This window comes from Solanum pennellii, chromosome 8 (assembly GCF_001406875.1).
Source record: "Solanum pennellii chromosome 8, SPENNV200".
NCBI lineage: Eukaryota > Viridiplantae > Streptophyta > Magnoliopsida > Solanales > Solanaceae > Solanum > Solanum pennellii.
In genome coordinates, this window is record NC_028644.1 from 5,258,655 (window position 1) to 5,278,179 (window position 19,525).

The 19,525-nt window shown below is 35.4% G+C and overlaps 1 protein-coding gene across 2 annotated transcripts; it reads right to left on the minus strand.

The window, feature by feature from the left end:
• Positions 1-1,070: 1,070 nt before the first annotated feature.
• Positions 1,071-9,465, minus strand: LOC107028781. Of its 2 annotated transcripts, XM_027919105.1 has the most exons (7): positions 9,095-9,445; positions 6,997-7,191; positions 5,964-6,080; positions 5,721-5,870; positions 5,023-5,080; positions 2,250-2,308; positions 1,355-1,491 (listed from the first exon to the last, which is right to left on the minus strand). In XM_027919105.1, exons 1-6 carry the CDS (start codon positions 9,266-9,268, stop codon positions 2,277-2,279), a joined length of 726 nt encoding a protein of 241 aa, XP_027774906.1. In that variant the 5' UTR covers positions 9,269-9,445; the 3' UTR covers positions 1,355-1,491; positions 2,250-2,276. The 2 variants fall into 2 exon arrangements, with proteins under 2 accessions (XP_015085461.1, XP_027774906.1); XM_015229975.2 differs by lacking the exon at positions 5,023-5,080 and having other exon boundaries at positions 1,071-1,491; positions 9,095-9,465.
• Positions 9,466-19,525: the final 10,060 nt, after the last annotated feature.

Genomic DNA, 19,525 nt, shown 5'->3' on the forward strand with positions numbered 1-19,525 from the left:
CGACTCTAGTTATAAGAGAGAAAGGCAAAAGAGATATAGGCAGGATAATATTTGTATTGTATAATTCTCGACTTTATACAACGGAAACACAATTTATATATTTCTGTTTGTATAAGCGAAAGAGGCGAGGGAGAGATTGACGAGATCTCGTAGAGAGGCGAGCAAAATCACCAGAGAGAGAGAGGCGAAATAGCACACTTTGGTACAGGGTGTAATTAAATTAAATGGTGATTATGACATTTAATTTGAATTAATAGATTGCTTTTATATTAAATTTTCCCTCTTACATTTTGTATAAAATAGTAAACATATTCTCTCATTACTTTTATGATATTAGTTATGTAAGTTTCTAGGTTGTCAATCACATATTGTATTAATTTAAATGTCTAAATCAACATAAAAATAAAAAATCAATATTCAACAATATTGTCATTTTTAGTATTGAATTAATTCTTTTTATTAACATTAGTATTAATTTGATTTTGATTTAAGCTTTATTAAAATTATTAGTATCTACGGACGATAACTTTTATCGGACCGTTCAAAATTCTAAATCTCAAAAAACTTGAACTTATATCAAAATGCTAAAACAAGTATAAGGAATATTAGAAATTTTATCAAAGTAAATATTTTTATATATAAAATAAATTTTAAAATCATATATATAATCTCAAGTTGAGTTTTTGTAATTAAAACCAAACTAACCCCAATATAGTCACGTTTTCTTTTCAATACCAAAACCAAGTAAACCATTAATCATATTTTTTTTTCGATTTGACTCTATTTACAATATTGCTCAATTTTCAGTTCAATTTTATATGCCCCTACTTTTTGAGTGTTTCTTGAAATTTGTGGTTCTAGTGTGAAAATTAGAGAAGGAAAAGAAGGTTTTATGGAGAGAAGATATTGGAGAGGAAGGTTTATATAGATGGTGGGGAAAAATAATCGACTGACAATAAAGGATCCCTATGAGTAAAGTGATTAAGTAAGTAGATCTAACTGAATCCGTCAAAGTTCAAGGGTCTTCCAGGTCATTCTACCGACAAATTATACTTTAGTAAATTGACATATAGATGAACTTTGCTTTACATTACCAGACAAAACATATAGCTGTTCAACCAAGTAGAGCAAGATATATTGTAGAATTACAAGGAAGCATTGCACCTCATGCAAAAATAAATACATGTATAAATCATGTCGAAATCGACGAGACGGACATCTACCTCTATGGCATGAGTATGAACAACATTTCTGCATTGCAGTATTCTTCATAGCATGTGTATATATTCCCCCCTTAATCAACAGAGAACATATTCAATAGCAAAGAATCTATAAACACAAGTTGTTGCTATTCATTAGTCCAAGTAAAAAAGAGTAACAATCTTCCTAAGATTCTTGGCTTCTTGACATGTTTCCATAAGCAATCTGCTATCATGAAAGGCAAAGCAAATAACTTGCTGCACTTGCGAAATGATGTCCATGTTACACAGCCTACATTACCAGCAAAACCAATTCAAAGGGGATCAACCATCCGTTAGAAATCACCACGGATACAGCAAGACGCAATATGACAACACACATACATTCCCTGTGTAGTTCCACAAAAGTGGGGTCTAGAAAGGGTAGAGTGTACCTAAACCTTACCCCTACCTCAGAGGTAGAGAGGTTGTTTTTCGGCAGACTCTCAGCTCAAAAAGAAAAAGAAAAAAAACAGATCAAAGCAGTTCAGAAAAAACTGAAGTACAAGAAACAACATATAGTAACAAATAGGTCTACGACAAAATAATACGATAGTCGAAGTACAAGAAACAACAAATAGTTAGAGAAATCAAAGGACAAGAAACTATAAGAGAAATACTACAACTACTAGCATGGACGGACAACAAGACAATGCACTCCTATGTTATGAAGTATGATGATAAAAAGCACATTCAGAACTAGTTCCATTTTTACAAAAAATAGGAAGTAGAACATCTAGAACGTAACTAGGTTATGTCGTATCATGATATTTCATTTCAGCACGTCACTTCTACACAGTTCTGTACCCAGGCAGGGAACTTCATATCATAAAAAGCAGTTTCTGCCAAGTAACAAATCAACTTGACTACAAAATGGAAGAATGACTATAGAAAAGTGTACAAGACATCAGATATTCATGTTTTCCTGCTAAAACATACAAAGGAACTGGTTCAACTTGAAATGGAGATTGTATATACCCAATTCATTCAAAAGGGATGCTCTTTTCGTACCTGCTAGCTTCTAGCAGTGAGAGATGGTCATTGTGAGGTTTCTCTATCACATGTTTCACCTGCAAATCCAAGAAAGTCAACATTATAATACCGTTTGGAAGTGCTACTAACTACTGCACTATTGTTGCATTTCACAAACAAACTTGGTGGAAATCAACATGAAGATTAAACTCTTCTTAATGAGTTATAAATTACTGACGGAGACCAAATTCAGCCTGTACATTCAATCAGAAGTCATTATAAAGTGGTTGTTTAAAGCGGAAGAAGCCTTGGTTCCTCCTCTATTGAAACTTGGAATCCATCATGAGTCATATTACCAAGCCATCTTAAGTATACATGTTACTTTCTTATTCAAAACACAAAATTTAGAAAAGACTAAATAATTTCAAAACTCCATCATTCAGATCTTTAAAATGGCATCTTAGCCATCTCCCTTGTCAAAAACTTCTGGGTGTATCCAATACTCATGTCCACTAAAAGAGCAACAGAAGAAGTGCATTTTAATTTTCAGAACCTAACCATAATGAAGCCATTTGATGACAAATCTTAATTGAGGGTTATAGAGATACAAAACTTGCTTCGTTAGAAATTTGAACCTAGAGAAAATTTCAATTCAACTGGACTTTTAGCTTAAATAAGAATGTGGTAATACTTATATAATATGTTAGATCTATATGGAAAAGGATGCAACTATACATTGAAAATCTAGCATTCAACTTATAATAACGAGATAGATCAATCACTCAACACAAATGACAAGGATAGCTTTACAGACCTTCATAGGTCCTTGACATATAGAAACCTTAATTACACTCGTACAATTAGTTCTACAGTAAAGGATGCCATGAAAATGTTGGGGAGTAGAAAAGCATGTCGGATGGTATCCTTATAGAGGCTTGGAAGCTCTTGAAGTGGTTATGTACATTAAATGTGGAAAGCTACCACATATAACTTTTTCAAAGTTATAGACTTTTGAAACTTGTGGCATCAAGCATGCCACATCTGTGTGGCTATAAAAGCATATCATTAAAAGTAAAATAGGATGCCTAAAGTAAATCGTTTCCAAATATAGAAAGAAAGGTGTTATTTTTCAAATTAGACTAAAAAAAATGATATCAGATAAAATAGAATAAAGAGAGCAAGAACAAAGAAGATTTTCAAAGTTTTGCAAACTATCATGGTATTAAACTTATGATTCGTACAAGAAAAAAGCAAAGATAGAGAGACAATGTGAAGGGTGACAGAAGGATAGTTTTGCTACTGGCTGTTAGATCCACAATAAACTAAATTTTGCTATAAAAATAGATGAAAACTTATAGAGAAAGAAAGAAGGATCCTCAAATGGTATTAGCATCAAGAAATAGTTTGTTAATGGATGACTGAGAAGAAAGAATTTCATATCAAATATATAATTTCATAAAACACATGTACAAGAGAGCAGTCACAAGGAAGGATCAATATAAGGAGATATTAAGGAGTTTGCCATTACTGTAGGTGTATACTAGGGACTTGGCTCAAATCTATACTTGTTACCTAAATAGGGTGGGCAATCTATAATATGAAGGATAAGATTCCACTGTGAAATTTTCAACGGAAGAAACTGGTGAGAAACTCAACCAAAACTTGGAATTGTCGAGAAGCACTTTGAGGAGAAAGGTTCTTAGGACAACTAAAAGTAAGACATAGGTATAGGTTTTTTTCATTTTGGTATACGGCTTGTACACGGGGTTCTCCCAATCAAGTTATTTACCTTATCAAAAAAACCTAAAAGTAAGACAATATATATGTCGCAAATTTAGCTCCCCATAAGAATAACAAAGGTATAGTGAAATTAAACAGGATTATGATGCATAACTGTAAACAATGCAAATATCTAAGCTCAGCCTTCCAAAAGAATAGCATGATAGAAAAGATATAACACACGAATTAGAAGATGATAGCTAAAACAGACAAGTGCTTACTTACAGAGCATGGGATGAAAAAACACCCAACAGTGTAAAAGGTACTGTCTACATAACAGTTGTAAGACCAGAAATATTAGCATTCAATGCATCCACAAGATGTATATTGTACAATCCCTTATGTAAAGATGGATGTTCTCACAAAAGATTGGCCAATATTAGAAATGATAACGTCAAACAAAGGGTTATAGCACACACACAAAGGATAAAATGCGAGAATGCAACATGAGGCGGTTTTGCCGTGTCCTATGTAAGCCTCCACAAGCACCAGTTCATAGGTGTGACACTGATGATCGAAGATGATAAAAGATGTGTTAGGCCTATAATGAAAATCACATCAAGAAAGTGTCTCACAGACCTATAATGTTTTCAAAAAATTCCGACTTAGCTTAGAACACAACATAGTGGATTCAAATGATCCGTATATATAATACCAACTAGTTGGGACAACACTTAATTCTCATTGTTACACTAATGCTACGTCCGGAGATGCCAAAGTTAGAAACTTGTGCATCTGTGTAGTAATAAGGGTGTCAGTGAGAGAAATAGCTTTAGGCTTAAGAGAAACCGAATTTCCTTCAAAGTCAAATCATATAATATTTGAATGAAATAGACTTCAGAAAGAGTCGGATGGTAACTAATGATACATATAACTGACCCTGACTAGTTTAGAATTCAGGTGTTGTTGGTTGTATGGTGAATATATGAAATTAGCTAAACAAACAAAACGTAGGAAATTAACTCTTGCAACTCCTTACTCGTCTTGCTTAGCAATATAAAGAAGTACAAGTAAAATTTTAAAATTAAAAGACCTAATGGTAGATGGTGCCACAGGCTGTTCCAACTAATTTTTGCATTTCCTGTTTGTACCTATATAAAATAAATACACACAAATACAGTTTGTATCAACTCTTAAGAAGTTTAATAAGATGCACAATAGTATGTATGCCCATTGACTTTAAAGTCAACACCTTCAGTAATTTAGCCTCTGAAATAAAATATTCAAAGAGATGTTGACTCCAAATGTTTCAGTATATAACAATATGATTATTAAACAGTACATGTAGTCAAAGAGAAGATCAGAGATTGCAGCTCTTACGAATGATTCCTTCTACTTAAGAAAGGAATACACAAGAGGAGGAAGACTTATTTTCTGGGATAGTAAGAAGCAAAAAATATTTAAAAGAAATGTTCTCTCTCCTCCATATCTAACAATTTAAAACCCAAAAAAACATCAAAAAAAGAGGAAGACTCTTTCAAAGATGGTTAAATCCACGAGACACAATGCAACGACTGTGGTTGTTCATAACAGAGGAAGAGAGAAAAAAAAGCATTTGAACGAGGAACAACAAAGATGATATATTCTTTTTCGCAAATTTGTTTTGTGATACCACCAATGACGGTTCTTTTCTTTTCTTTAATGGAAAGATAACAAGAGTGTCATTCCTGTCACAATGAAGCACAATTTTATGAACAGATGCAACCAAAAACAAAATGTAAATGCATTTACTTTTGACAATAACTCCTGACTTTCTGGAGGTTGTTTTTCCAAGCTCTGTGGCAATATCACTGTTAGCAGCTCCGGTTTCTCAGCACGAAGAGCACCTCTTATGACAGCAGCATTGGTGCCTGCTGCTCCAGAAGTAAAGATGTGATTTTTCTGGAAAAAAAAGAAGTTGAAGAAACATTGAAAAGCTCGAAGTCATTAATTCACTATCTCCTTCAGGCTTCAACTAAGACAAGAGAACCATACCGTAATGACCAAGGCGTAGCTTAGAATCTCAATAAGTTCTTGATGCATAAATCCCATGTTTCGTGTCCCAAAAAAGCCAATATTTCTTGGACCTTGTTGTTGAATAGCTAACAACTCCTGAAAACAAGAAAGGAGCAATATCTCTCTTATTTACATTCAGACACATCAGATAAGTACATTCATAGACACATCAGATACATCAAACTAGACGATTTTGTTGGCTCAAAGTGACACTTGAATTGGCCAGCCAAATAGCTTAGACTGCTTGCCAGCAACAATTTGACGGATTAGTTCTTTCTCATAGTCTCAGGTTTTCAATGCAGTTTCAGAAGACCACCTAACAAAGGAGAATGACTTATAGATGGCTACCCAAGACGCTCCTTCCCAAGATTACATAGACCAGAGGTTGAATCACTAAGGAATTCGCGAAGTTAAGGAAAAGTGCAAGTCCAATCTAAAATTTTGATCCATCAAAACAAAAAAATAGTAACCCAACCATAATTAGAAGTAACTAGTAATTTAGTAGAAAATTACTAGCAATTGATCTGATCTATCATATTCGTTTACTTAACTAAAGATGTTAAATGCCAAATGGAAGATGATCACTCAAATAATATTGAAGTGGACTATTGCAGGTAATAAATATCCAAAGGAGGAGGGTAAAACAAGCAATATACTCTTAAATGTCATTGCAGTTCCCATTTGATACAAGTACTCCCTCCATTCCAATATAAATGAATTTCTGGCACTTTTTTAATTGTCCAAAATGAATGGATTTTTCAAAGATCAAAGATGTATAATTATTTATTTCCAAAATGACCCTTCATTTTAATGGGTTCTTCATCGACTATCTCTAGTTTTAAGAAAAGTTTGGGAAGAAGCAAAGGGGTGATATTGACAAATTACCTTTTAACTAATGTCTTTCATTAACTTTCTTAAGGGATGTGTCATACCCCAATAATTCATTTATTTCGGAATGGAGGGAATATAATACAACGTCCTTAATCGAAGAGTAAAAAGAAAGAAGTCAAACCTGCAGATAGTCCACATCCGGAACTGGCTTATACTCTGACACCAAAACTGATCCTGAGCCTTCAACAAGAGTCTGAACTTGAGTTGGAATCTGAGAGCTGAGTTCTTCATCAGAACCAAACATCTGAATTGCATAATCATCTTCTTTCCTCAAATTATCATTGCTGCAATATCTTTCAGCATCTCCATCTGGCCACTATACCAGCACACAGAAAACAGAGGCCCCTGGCAGTAAATCATAAGTGAAAACCAACTGATGCATGAAAATGCATTATTATGAGAGCCTATAGTTTGTGTGGTTGGCAGTTACCGAAAATTTATGCAGCCTAACAAAGCTCAACAATTTGAGGCTAGAGCTAAAGAATATCCAAACATACCATAGGTGATGTGATAAGTTGCTTGAACTCAGGTGCGGTCCGTGTGGATGTCCAGTATGGGTGCGCATCTAGAGGTCAGATCCTTCATGATCTAAATTTTAAGATTTGGGGATACAAATCCATGCATAGATACGGGTGTCAATATTTGGCTAAAAAACTAAGTTGCTTGGACTATTCACTTTTGGTGTTGCACCCGTGTCGACACGACATGGGTGTGGGTGTGGGATACGTGTTGAATTTGGTCAACCGATTATGGGTAACTTTGACCAAAATCGATGGGGGAAAATCGGACAGTTTTAATGATTTTTGTAATCAATACAAAAGCTAAGGAGAAATTGAATAAAATGGAATACTTCTTATTTAGAAATTTCTACGTCACTCCATTTCCTTTAATCTCATTCAGGATTCAACTCAAATTCTCCATATTATATCTCAACTTAGGTTTTATAACTCGATTTTAAGATATTTTAATTATTTATAGGTTCTCCACATTATATCTCAACTTTAGGTTTATTAACTCGATTTTAAGATATTTTAATTATTTATAGGCGAATCCCTGCAAACGTATGGATCCATATCCCTAAATCTTAAAAAATTAAATCATGAAGGATCCGACCTCTAGTATCACACCCGTATCGGACACACGCACCCTAGTCCGAGCAACTTCCTAAAAATAATTCAAATATCTAAAAACAAAGTTATAAAACCAAAATTATGAGATATTATGTGGAACTTAAGGAGAAATATTGATCAAGACGAGAATCTTGGAAGGAGATAAAAAAGGAAAGGGAGTGACAATAGAAATTTATATATACAAGGTATTCCATTTTCTTCAATTTCACCTTAGTTTTTGTTTTGGTTATAGAAATGATTGAATCTGACCAGAATTTCTTCCTTGAATTGGGTCTAAGTACCCAAAACCGACAGATCAAATCGGGTACGGATCCCACACCCACGTCTGTCGACCCGGATGCGACACCAAAAGTGAAGAGTCCGAGCAACTTAAGACCGTTGTCAGTAGTAGTAGGATACGCAAGCTTGTTCCACTCATTCTAACCAAGTGGTTTTTCTCTAACAACTTCAGTTTCCAGTTTGACAATTGAAAGACCAATACAACAGGAATGACTAAGCCATTTGTCCTAAAACGATAAGAAAAAAAAAAGACGACAAACAAGATGAAATGGGGAAACTTCTTCCTTTCTGACAAAAGCCCCCAAACCTACTTAAATGACATTAACCAACCATGATAAAAGCATACAATTGCTTGTTTCAAATCCAGAAACATTTGTTTTTCTGATAAAAGAAAGTTAATTTTCTATATATTACATAGAAAGCATAACCAGTCACCAACACAGCAGCAAGAGATAGCTATCTAACACTACAACACACAAACCCAAGTAAAAGGAGAACATCATATCCCCTTTTTTTTTTCTGGACAAGTCAGAACAACAATAAAGTTTTGAGCTTTCCTCCCATCAAACACCAAATTTTCAAGAATCCATTTTTTTTCAATTATCACAAAGTCAATAGCAACGAGAAGTTCAAAAATTAACACCCAGCATATGCATTTTAGCTATTAAGAAGTTCTGACCTATCCTCCCATCAAAAACCAAATTTTTCAATAACCCATTTTTCCCCATTACCACAAAGTCAATTGCAAGCAGAAGTACAAAAATTAAAACCCCATTTTAGCTATTAACACAGAGAGAAAAATAGCAATACCGTGTGTCCATTGGAAGATGAACTTGTTGAACCACATCTTTTGGAAGATGAAATAGGATTGAGTGGACAATTGGGGTTGTTAAAGTGAACAACTTTAGTGAAATTCAAAGGGGAAAATACAGGATGAGAGTGAGGAAGAGGCAAAAAAGGAAGCCTCAATGAAGAAGTTAGCATTCTTGATTTTTGCCACAACTAGCAAAAAACAACTTTTTGAGTTTCTTGACAACTTTTTACTTCACTTTTTCTTCAAATCCAAAGCCCCCTTTTTGAGTTCTTTCAGAGACGATAGGTTTACAAATTTTGGACAAAGGCCATCCCTTTTTATTCCCTTTTTTTGTGTTTGTGGTTTACTAGTATTTTACTTCAATTTTTTTCAACATAAAAAATCTTCAACTTCTCTTTTATTTTACTTTTTAACTTTTTTTAATCAATACTTGAATATTGTAGTCAACAACCATAAGTGTCATCCTGCTGGACAAGTGCCTTGCAAGCTCAAAAAGATACTAGATGCCTAATTGACCAATCATTTTGGCAAGTACCTCTAATAAACAATGGTTAAACAATTATTTATGTTAATAATAATAAATTAATGTTATGTCCAATAAGATATGAGTATCATCTAAAAGGTTATCATCCTGATTATTTACTATCATAGAAGAGTGAATAAGAATCAAGATTAACATGGTAATTGAGTTTATTACGTTTATTTTAATCTATAGTTGAATTTGTTACGTTTTTGTTCATTTATGTAAATTAATTCTTTCTAAAAGACTTAAGTAGGCTTTTCAAAATTTATTGAGTTCTTCTCATTTATGTCAGTTTTGAAATTTTAATTTCATGATTGTTGAGATACTCCCATGTTATTTATATTCTACTTGCTTTCTCTATTTGAACTCTTCATTGTTTACCTCTAAAAAGTATAATTCAACTTATATGTAAGTTTGAAAAAATAGTGGATGAATTCTATCTAAATAATAAAATAACCAAATAATATAGTTGTAAGAATATATTCAAACTTTATTGATTACAATGTGAAGATATATGTTTTTATAGGTAAGAATCATTAAGATATAATGGCTATATCATATTTTATTAACTTATGTGAATTAACTTATCAAATGATATTAACTTATGTTAATTAACTTATCAAATGATATTTTAGAGTGAAAAGAGCAACGCTCGGCGATGCTTCTAAAATAGTTACATAACAACGAATGTCTTTTGACGATAATACTCTATATGATCGGATTTGATTCAATCATAATTCAAAGAAGTGAATTCTATTATCGGTTTCTGATATAACAACGTTATTTGTGTTTACTTTTACGTATTACTGTTTAACACGTTCGTGAAATTTATATGATCATATATATATAGTATCATGTTTTTGTATCAAACTCTTTCTTCGTATGATGAATGTAAATAATGTTCTTTTTTACTCAACAAATTTTAGATCTTTAATTTGTTTTGAATTAAATCTTTCTATAAAAGGTATTGAAGTGATTCATCTAATTAATGAGTCTATCATAGATCACATGTTCAAATCTTTTCAAAAACAAGTGGTGACATATAATGGGTTCTTCTCGTGGAGATTCAATTTTTAATCTCTTTTTTTTTTCTTTTTGCTTTCTTTTGACATATCATAAGAGTTGACTGAGAATATCTACTTATTTTCTTTTTATTATTTTTTAAGTTTCTTTTCACATTTTATTTCATCTACTATAAATATTTCTTTTTGTTTCATCACTTTTTTCTTTCAAAAATTTCTTCATTCCTTTATTCTTCTTAGATTCATATTTTGGTAAGTAAACTTTTATTTACCAAGTAAACTTAACAGAACAAAGAAATTAATCGTTGTGGACATAAGCTCTACCCTTGCTAAACTAAAATCTCAATCCTACTACTATATTCTATGAAAATGTATTCAACTTTTGTAATCTAGTAGTTACTCTAGGATATCTACTGCCTCTCCATAAATCTCATGCATGATCGGGTAGCTTGCTAGTTTTTGTTGTTGTTTGAATATTCTAGCATTACGCTCTAACCATATATGATAAACTGTATTTTGTCATTGCCATTCTGTACAGTATAGCCCTGTTGCTTTTGTCTTTCATGTACTGCATTTCTCCATTGTACTTAATCAGTCCAATCCATTACATTTCTTCTTATTTCTTGCTGAAGGAATATTGATTGTATTGAAGTGTTAACCTAATAAGGGAATACATGGGAGATAGGGAAGCGGGGATCAACATAGCCCGGTGGTTGCGTCATGTAGATAGTTTCATCAAGCATGCCATGAAGAAAAGCATTGGAAACATCCAACTGATTGATGAGCCAATTGTTGCGCACGGCGAGTGACAGTACCAGGCGAATGGTTTCCTGCCGAATAACAGGACTGAATGTCTCGGAGTAATCAAGCCCATACTCCTGATTGTAGCCTTTAGCAACCAAACGAGCCTTGTACCTGGAAATACTGCCATCCGCATTGTGTTTAATTTTGTACACCCATTTACAGCCCACTGGGTGCCGCCCATGGGGCTTAGGTACAAGAACCCAAGTTTTCTGATCAGTCAAAGCCTTAAACTCGTCATCCATAGCATGACGCCAATAAGCATTTTTTGAGGCAACAGAGTAGGTTGTTGGTTCACTATCGGGAAGGGGTGTATTTGGTAGTATGGTAGCCTGAAAGGTTTTGGGTTTAAAGATACCGGCTTTGCCACGGGTTAACATGGGATGAGTATTGGGGGGTGGCACGGGCGGTGGTGATTCGGGGGTGGCCGGGAAGGACCCAAAACGGATCGGGCTGGAGATGTTGTGGGTATGGGGTGGTTCGGGTTGGTTGTGAGTGTGGGTGGTGGTTGCGGGTGTATTGTGGGTGACGGTCGAAGGGGTGATGAGGGGTGGTTGGGTAGTGGGTGGAGGTGTGGGGGAAGGTGGTGAGGGACCCTGTGAGTATGTTGGAAAAAGGGGAAGGACGCCAATGAATGATGTATTTGTGGAGGAGGAAATAGACTCGTAGGGAAACTCATTTTCGACAAATTTGACATGACGAGATATGTAGACTTTATGAGTTTGTGGGTCAAGACAGCGATAACCCTTGGAGGTAGGATGATAGCCCAAAAAAATACAAGGACGGGATCGGGGTTGTAATTTGTGAGTAATATGAGGGCGTAGCCAAGGGTAGGCAAGACACCCAAAGACGCGGAGGTTGGTATAATTGGGAAGTTCTTGGTAAAGGAGTTGATAGGGTGATTTGTTGGAGAGAGTGTGACTGGGCATTCTGTTAATGAGGTAGTTTGCGGTGGCTAGAGCTTCTACCCAAAAGGAGACAGGGAGATGAGATTGATGTAGAAGAGTAACCACCGTTTCAATGAGATGGCGATGCTTACGCTCAGCCACCCCATTCTGTTCGGGAGTGTATGGACAGGAGGTTTGATGTATAATTCCCAGGGATTGCAGAAACTGGCCAAAGATGTTATTGACATATTCCTTTCCATTGTCACTTCGAAAAAGTTTAACATGAGAATTGAATTGTGTTTTAACCATTTTTTCAAAAGTGACAAAGGTGGTGTATGCCTGTGATTTGTGTTTTAGTGGGTACAACCAAGTGTATTTTGTAAAATCATCCACAAAACAAATATAATAGCGAAAACCAGCAAATGAAGGAACAGCAGTAGGACCCCATAGGTCAGAATGAATAAGTTGAAAAGGTGCAGTTGTACGCTTCTCAGATAAAGTAAAAGGTAATTTATGAGATTTAGCAATTGAACAGGAGTCACAATTGTTTACATGAATGGAAGAAAAACCTAATTGAGACATTAAAGAATTTATTATTTGAGTAGACGGGTGACCCAGACGACTGTGCCACAACAGACTGTGGCCATCAGCCGAAAGAGCCACCGGAGCCACAGGAACGCTTTCTGAAACTGGGTGGGCAGACGAACTTGTGCCAGGAAGAACGTACAGACCATGCTCACAGGGGCCCTGAAAAATCACCCTCTTGGTAGTATTGTCTAGGATCTGAAAATCATTAGAGGTGAACAAGAGTGAGCAATTATTGTCTTTTGTGAATTGGTGAACTGAAAGGAGATTGGATTTAATAGAAGGGACGTGGGTAAGGTTACCTAGGTGAAAGATAGCGGTGGGGGTTTTAATGGTACCCGTGCCAGTGTGAGAAATATTAAGGGACTCACCGTTGCCAACAGTAATACCATTGGAGCCATGATATGGATTTGGAGCGTTAAGCTTGGATAGATCAGAAGTAACGTGCATGTTGGCCCCAGTATCCAACAGCCATTCAGAGGAAGGGCCGGCTTGAGATGCATAATTGGCACGGTTATCACTATTTCGGCTCTCCTCATACCGAAACCAGCAACGAACAGCGGTGTGTCCTGTTTTCTGACAGATTTGACAAGTTGGACGATCCCGCTCGTAAGTGCCCTGCCCGCCGCTGGAAGATGACTGCCCGCCGCTGCCGAAGGAGTGCAGGCTGTTGTTGCTGCCGTGCTGCTGACCGTCGTACGGCGGACGACTGCCCTGCCGACCGCCGCGCCCGCGGCCTCCGCTGTTTCTGCCGTAGCCGCCGCGGCTCCCCTGCCGGCCGCCACCACGCCCCCCGCGATAGTTCTGGCTTGCGGTGAGGGCGGTGGCCGGCTCCATAACAGCGGCTTCTCGGAGAAGAAGTTTGCTCTCCAGATCCACGTTGATTTCTTCACTTTTTAGCCACGAGGAGAGAGTAGCCAGGTCAACGGGCGTTGGACTGATGCGAACTGCCTGATTAATGGAGGAGTAAGCTGATGGGAGCCCCCGAACGACGCACATGACGAGATCTTTTTCGGGAATGATTTCGTTCACGGTGTCGAGGGCTGTGATGATGGTGGAGACCTCGTCTAAATACTCCGCCATAGTTTTCGTGCCTTTGGTAATTGTGTGGAGACGATCACGCAATTGAAAAATATGAGAGTGGGAAATTGATGCATAGCGTGTTGCGAGGGCCGTCCACAGGGCTGAAGCAGTTGTGTAGGATCGGACGTGTTTCTGAACCGTGGGAGAGATGACCGCAATCAAACATGATCGGATCTGGCCATCCACGGCTTTCCAGGCGGCATGGGCCGGATTGGTTTTTTCTGATTTGTCCGTGGCGGTGATGACTGCCGGCGGCGGTTCTGTGCTTCCATCGACGTATTTGAGAAGGTAATTGGCCTCAAGGGCTGTAAGAACGGTGATTTTCCATGTAGGGTAATTTATGTCTGATAATTTTTCGGGAATCAGGGCATGAAGATGCCTGAGAAGGAGTTTAACGCCAGAAGGAAGTGAATCGAGAGGATCCACCTCGGTTGTCATGGCTGCCGCCGCCCAAGAGAAGAGAGGGAACGATCGGTGCCCTAAAGAGAGAAAAAAAAACCTTAGAGAAAAGAAGATCTAGGTTTTCTGGCTCTTGATACCATGAAGGAATATTGATTGTATTGAAGTGTTAACCTAATAAGGGAATACATGGGAGATATATATAGGAGATATAGGAAGGAGTACTAATCCTAATAGGACTAGGATTAAGGAGTACTAATCCTAGTAGGACTAGGATTAGTACACAGTAAATACTAATATTATTTAATACTATTTATTTAATACTATCTGTTATTACTTGCCTCTGTAGACAGGGGCGAGTCAGAATTTTTGTTCGGGGGTTCGAAAAATAAAAGTACAAATGTGTAAATAAGCTTGAAAAACAAAACTGAATTTTTTTTTTAAAAAAAAAAAGAAATAATGCACAAGTACTCCCTCAACTTTCGGCCTAAGTTGTGGGCCCAGCATATGTTGATATTTTTTTTCAAACTGGTGCCACGTAGGTCGAAAAGGAGTAGGAAATTATTTATAAAATAAGTTCAGGGGGTAATAGGACCTTAGTATAGTATAAATGTGTCTAGGTTGAGGGGTACTTATGCATTTTCCCTTTTAGAAGACATAAATAGTGACATGAAGCTTAATTTTAGGGGGAGTTGCCACTGCACCATCAGTTTCTCCTTGTTATTTAGGGGGTTAAAATATATATATCTATAAAAATACTAAAAATTTATTTTGTATATACGGTGTAATTTTTTGTCAAGGGGGTTCAGATGAGTCCCCTGGAATCCACGTGGGTCTGCTCCTGAATGTAGAATACTTCTTCATACCTCTGTTGCATAAGCACAATGAAAAAATATATGGTCATGATCTTCATTAACTAACTGACATAGAGGACATGATAAACCTTGCATTACTCCCCATTTTGCCAATCTATTCTTATTTTGTACTACTAGATACATGATGAAAATTCATTTTAGGAGCACCATAGTTTGTCCATACTAGTGATCTTCATCCTACCTTCTCCTTTGTACCTCTCATTTGCATATAATTGCTTATGTTGTATGTGTTGTACTCCTCATATCTACCTTAGTAATGTCTGCCTCTTGTAGATGTTTTGTTGTCTTCAAAATTCTCTACACTACCTAGGAAGCCTATTGGGCTTGTATATTTCGTACACCATTTTATCCATAGTAACTATGTGTTCATACTATCCACAATTTCTCTTTGTTTTTGCACAAGTTCGACAACAACTTTTCAATTGCAGCTTTATTCTCAGAAAATTTAGTCCACTTTCTTTAGGCCAACATAGTTTATCTCTTGCAACTAGTGCTTTCCTTGAGCTTTGAAACTTAATATCACCTTTGTTGTGATATTTGTCTTGTTAAATTTTTGACACACGTAAAATTATTCAATAAGCGTGTATTTAAACTTTCTCTCATTTCGACAATTTTATGGGCTACAAGTGTATCGAAGTGTCTCTTAAACTTGAAAAACTTATCTTTCTCGGGACATAAGTGATATATTTTTATACCTTGCTGTCCTTTTTGAGTTTTTTGTATGTATATATAATGCATCTCAAAATTTTTGTGTACATTTTTGGGATTTTAATGAAAGGACATATTTGTTCAGACATTTATATATTGTGCTCATATATTAGGTTTTTATGATTTTTCATGCTTTGAATACATTTTTGCATTTTAGACTATCCAACAAACTTTTTAATATTTTAAGATATACTAAAAAGTACAAAAACTTGGTACCTTCTTAAATTTGATTTCTTTTGAACGATTGTTATCATAGTAATAAGCTCTAGTTCTATTGATTTCAATTGAGGGTTAGCATTAAACAATCATACTTACCGACTTAAGATTCAATATATTTAAATGTCTTAAATTGAAGAGAGGCTTCCAAAAATTATGATCTTGATATCTTAGTCATCTCATATTTAGAGGAAGTGAATCAAAGTTATATGTCTCTCACCCTATTGTCGTTTTGGATAAGATAGATTTAAACTTAAGCTTTGTAAAAAATGTAAAATATGAATTTATTCGTAAATTTACCTTCTTCATTTTGAAGGTTTTTTTTTTATCATTGTGGTCTTTCATTAATACACAATATTCATTTGATTAAATTATTATCTTGTTCTATTTGTCTTTCAATATTTTCTCTTTAGCAAAATCTTCAAAATATTTAATTTATAAGTTTTATGCTCATATCTTGATCATTTGGCTTTATATTGAGAACTTTAATGTAACAAATTTACTTATCGTTATTTTAGATCTCCTCGTATAAAATCTTGAAATTTTGAAGATACGATGTCAAATTCAAATTTTGAAACACACGAAGAAATTGACTAATTGACTTATTTAGAAATTGATGGTCATCTGCCATTAATCCACCATAGAGGGAAGCCTCCCTCTATGGCGACACCGTTATAGTGACTTCACGATCGCTATAGCAGGTTGACAAAAAATTAGACTCTAGTTAATGCGATTTCTTTTATTTTTCTTTCACTTTTTTGAAAGGAGAAAATAGATGACGGTTGCTCCATAAATCCTCTAAAAGCACCCCGTAAAGGGGGCAATGAAGTGAAAGAATTATAGCACAAGGTAGGTGAAATCCTAAGAAATTTTGGTGCTTGTTCATCACGGTTGAATCTTGCAGAGTTGAAAACTTATGGTCAAGGTTCATTAGTTGATACATGACGTCTAGATAGGATAGATCTTCTTTAACTGAGTAGTTAAATTCATTTTTACGATATTATATCCTATGAATTTTTGTAGGTTACTTGTATATGACTCGGGCAGGGAGTCTGGACGATTAAGCTTATGGTTAAGGAGGTTAGGTTGATAACGGTTGTTAATTAATGGTGATTGTTTAATGGTATGGCTGACTTTTCCTTGGGAAAGTATTTGTGAATAAATTTGGGAATGATGAGGGATTGCCTAGAATGTTACCTACGGTAGGTGATGATTGTATGTTTGTCTACTGTTTTATAGGATCACCGTTCTAGTGCATACCGGGAAAAATATAGGAAATGGTATGAAATGACATTATATTGATAATCTCATGCAATGAGCCTATTTATTTTGCTTGTGATTTCTAGTGTTATTGTTCATTGTGGTTGTGATTTTGCACGTTGAGCATGATTTTGACTCCAATTTCCACCCAAATGTGAGAGAATGCAGATTATGCAACTCAATTTCGTGAATGATGTTTTACTATTTAGTAGAGAAAACAATGGATCGTTTGAGCTGCTATTTGGTGTAACGACCCGGGAGTACCCCCTAGGCGTCACACAGTGTATTCGACCTCTCGGAGGTCTTATACAAGCCTCTTAGCATTCATTTGTTACATAATTATGAAAATTAGTGCGGAATTAAAACTTTTCACAATAAAGTCAATAAGGAAACTCTTTTATAAAACATAAGAAGAACTAAGTCTTATCACAAAGCCACCTTAGACACATCTCATTATCATAGGGTCACAACCCTTACATAAAAAAAAGAAACACATGTCTAATACAAAGTCATTAATGAAAGCTAGAAACATAGTCCATGTTCTCAAACATATGAGGACATACCGAGTCTTGAGAGAATTCTACTTCTCAAGCTTCAACACTAGAAATCCTCACTTGCCACCACCTACACTTGTAGACATAAAGTAAAATATGGGTTAGTACAATTAAGCACTAAGTATGATTACCACGCAAGAAATCATGTAAAAGGGACATTTTAGTTGAAATATGCTTTTATACTATTTTAAGGGATAATGCACAAGTACCCCCTCAACCTATGCCCGAAATCTCAGAGACACACTTATACTATACTAAGGTCCTATTACCCCCCTAAACTTATTTTATTAATAATTTTTTACCCCTTTTCGGCCTACGTGGCACTATCTTGTGGGCTCAATGTTGGTTGACATAAAGATGTTGTCTATTGCTTTTATAAAAATAATTAATAAAATAAAATAATTCAAAAGCGACAAAACGCCTGACTATTGTTAAATTTATATGTAATATGTTTAATTAAAAGTGACGAACAACGTCTATATCTATATTAAATAAATAATTATCAATTTTAAATATATATTTGAAGCAAAAATCTGCGGAAAAAAGCGACGGACTAATAGAGATGATGTCTAATCTGTTGCTTTTGTAAAATAATTTAAAAAATAATTATTTTTATTAAAAGCGACGGACAGTGTGTCAAATGACATCACTTTTTGGAGCGGCGTCGTCCGTCGCTTTTCTATATGTCGTTTTTAGCAGCTTTTTAGTAGTGTATCCATGAACACAAGACAATCACTAGCTTGATTAACCATTTTACTATGTTTTAATTTTCTTATGCCTATTTCTTGACCCATTTTGAAACAGTAAATAAAACTGTCGCTTTAGATCAATTCTTTCATAGTAAAACTAGAGTACTAGACCCAACATCATCTATAAGCCGAGCTCATCAAGATGAATGAAAAACGCAATTCGAAACAACTAAGAACTGTTTCCACATATATTCAACCATGTAGTTGAAATAATTGTGAAGATAAACCTCTAAGCACTGACTTGTCCGTAAAAAATAACATACACTTACTATTGGTAGTAATATAGTCCAGACTCCCCGTCCTTATCCTGACTTAACAATAACATGAAACATGTTAGAAATCTGAGATCAATCCACCTTTCAAGCAACCTAGACCACTTAAGGATCCAACATGCAACAATTATATTGTGAAGATTTAAACCAGGTTCACTCATAGAACCATAAATACATACTTGGTTCTCTCATGGAATCCAAAGTCAAACTATTAACGTACCGTTGTGGTATTCTAGTCATCCTTAGTTAATCTATTAGTGTAGTACTCGAGTCAACTATATATGGATATATCTATATTAGACACGGTATTCGGGCCAACCCTTATGATATTCTAGGCGTGGTATCGGAGATAACCGTTAGGACATCCTGTATCAAATGTGGTACTTGAGTCAACCATCAATATATGCAATTATGCACAATCACAAACATCATGAACAATAAGACTTGAAATTACAAGTCACATAATCAGTTCATTGCATAAGATTATTAACAT

Excerpts from the sequence above, each read along its gene's own strand:
- LOC107028781 (XM_015229975.2), bottom strand. The coding sequence starts at position 9,268 with ATGCTAACTTCTTCATTGAGGCTTCCTTTTTTGCCTCTTCCTCACTCT. Across the intron at positions 6,081-6,996 it reads CGGATGTGGACTATCTGCAG|GAGTTGTTAGCTATTCAACA; the intron begins GTTTGACTTCTT and ends TCTTGTTTTCAG. Across the intron at positions 1,492-2,249 it reads TCACTGCTAGAAGCTAGCAG|GCTGTGTAACATGGACATCA; the intron begins GTACGAAAAGAG and ends CTGGTAATGTAG.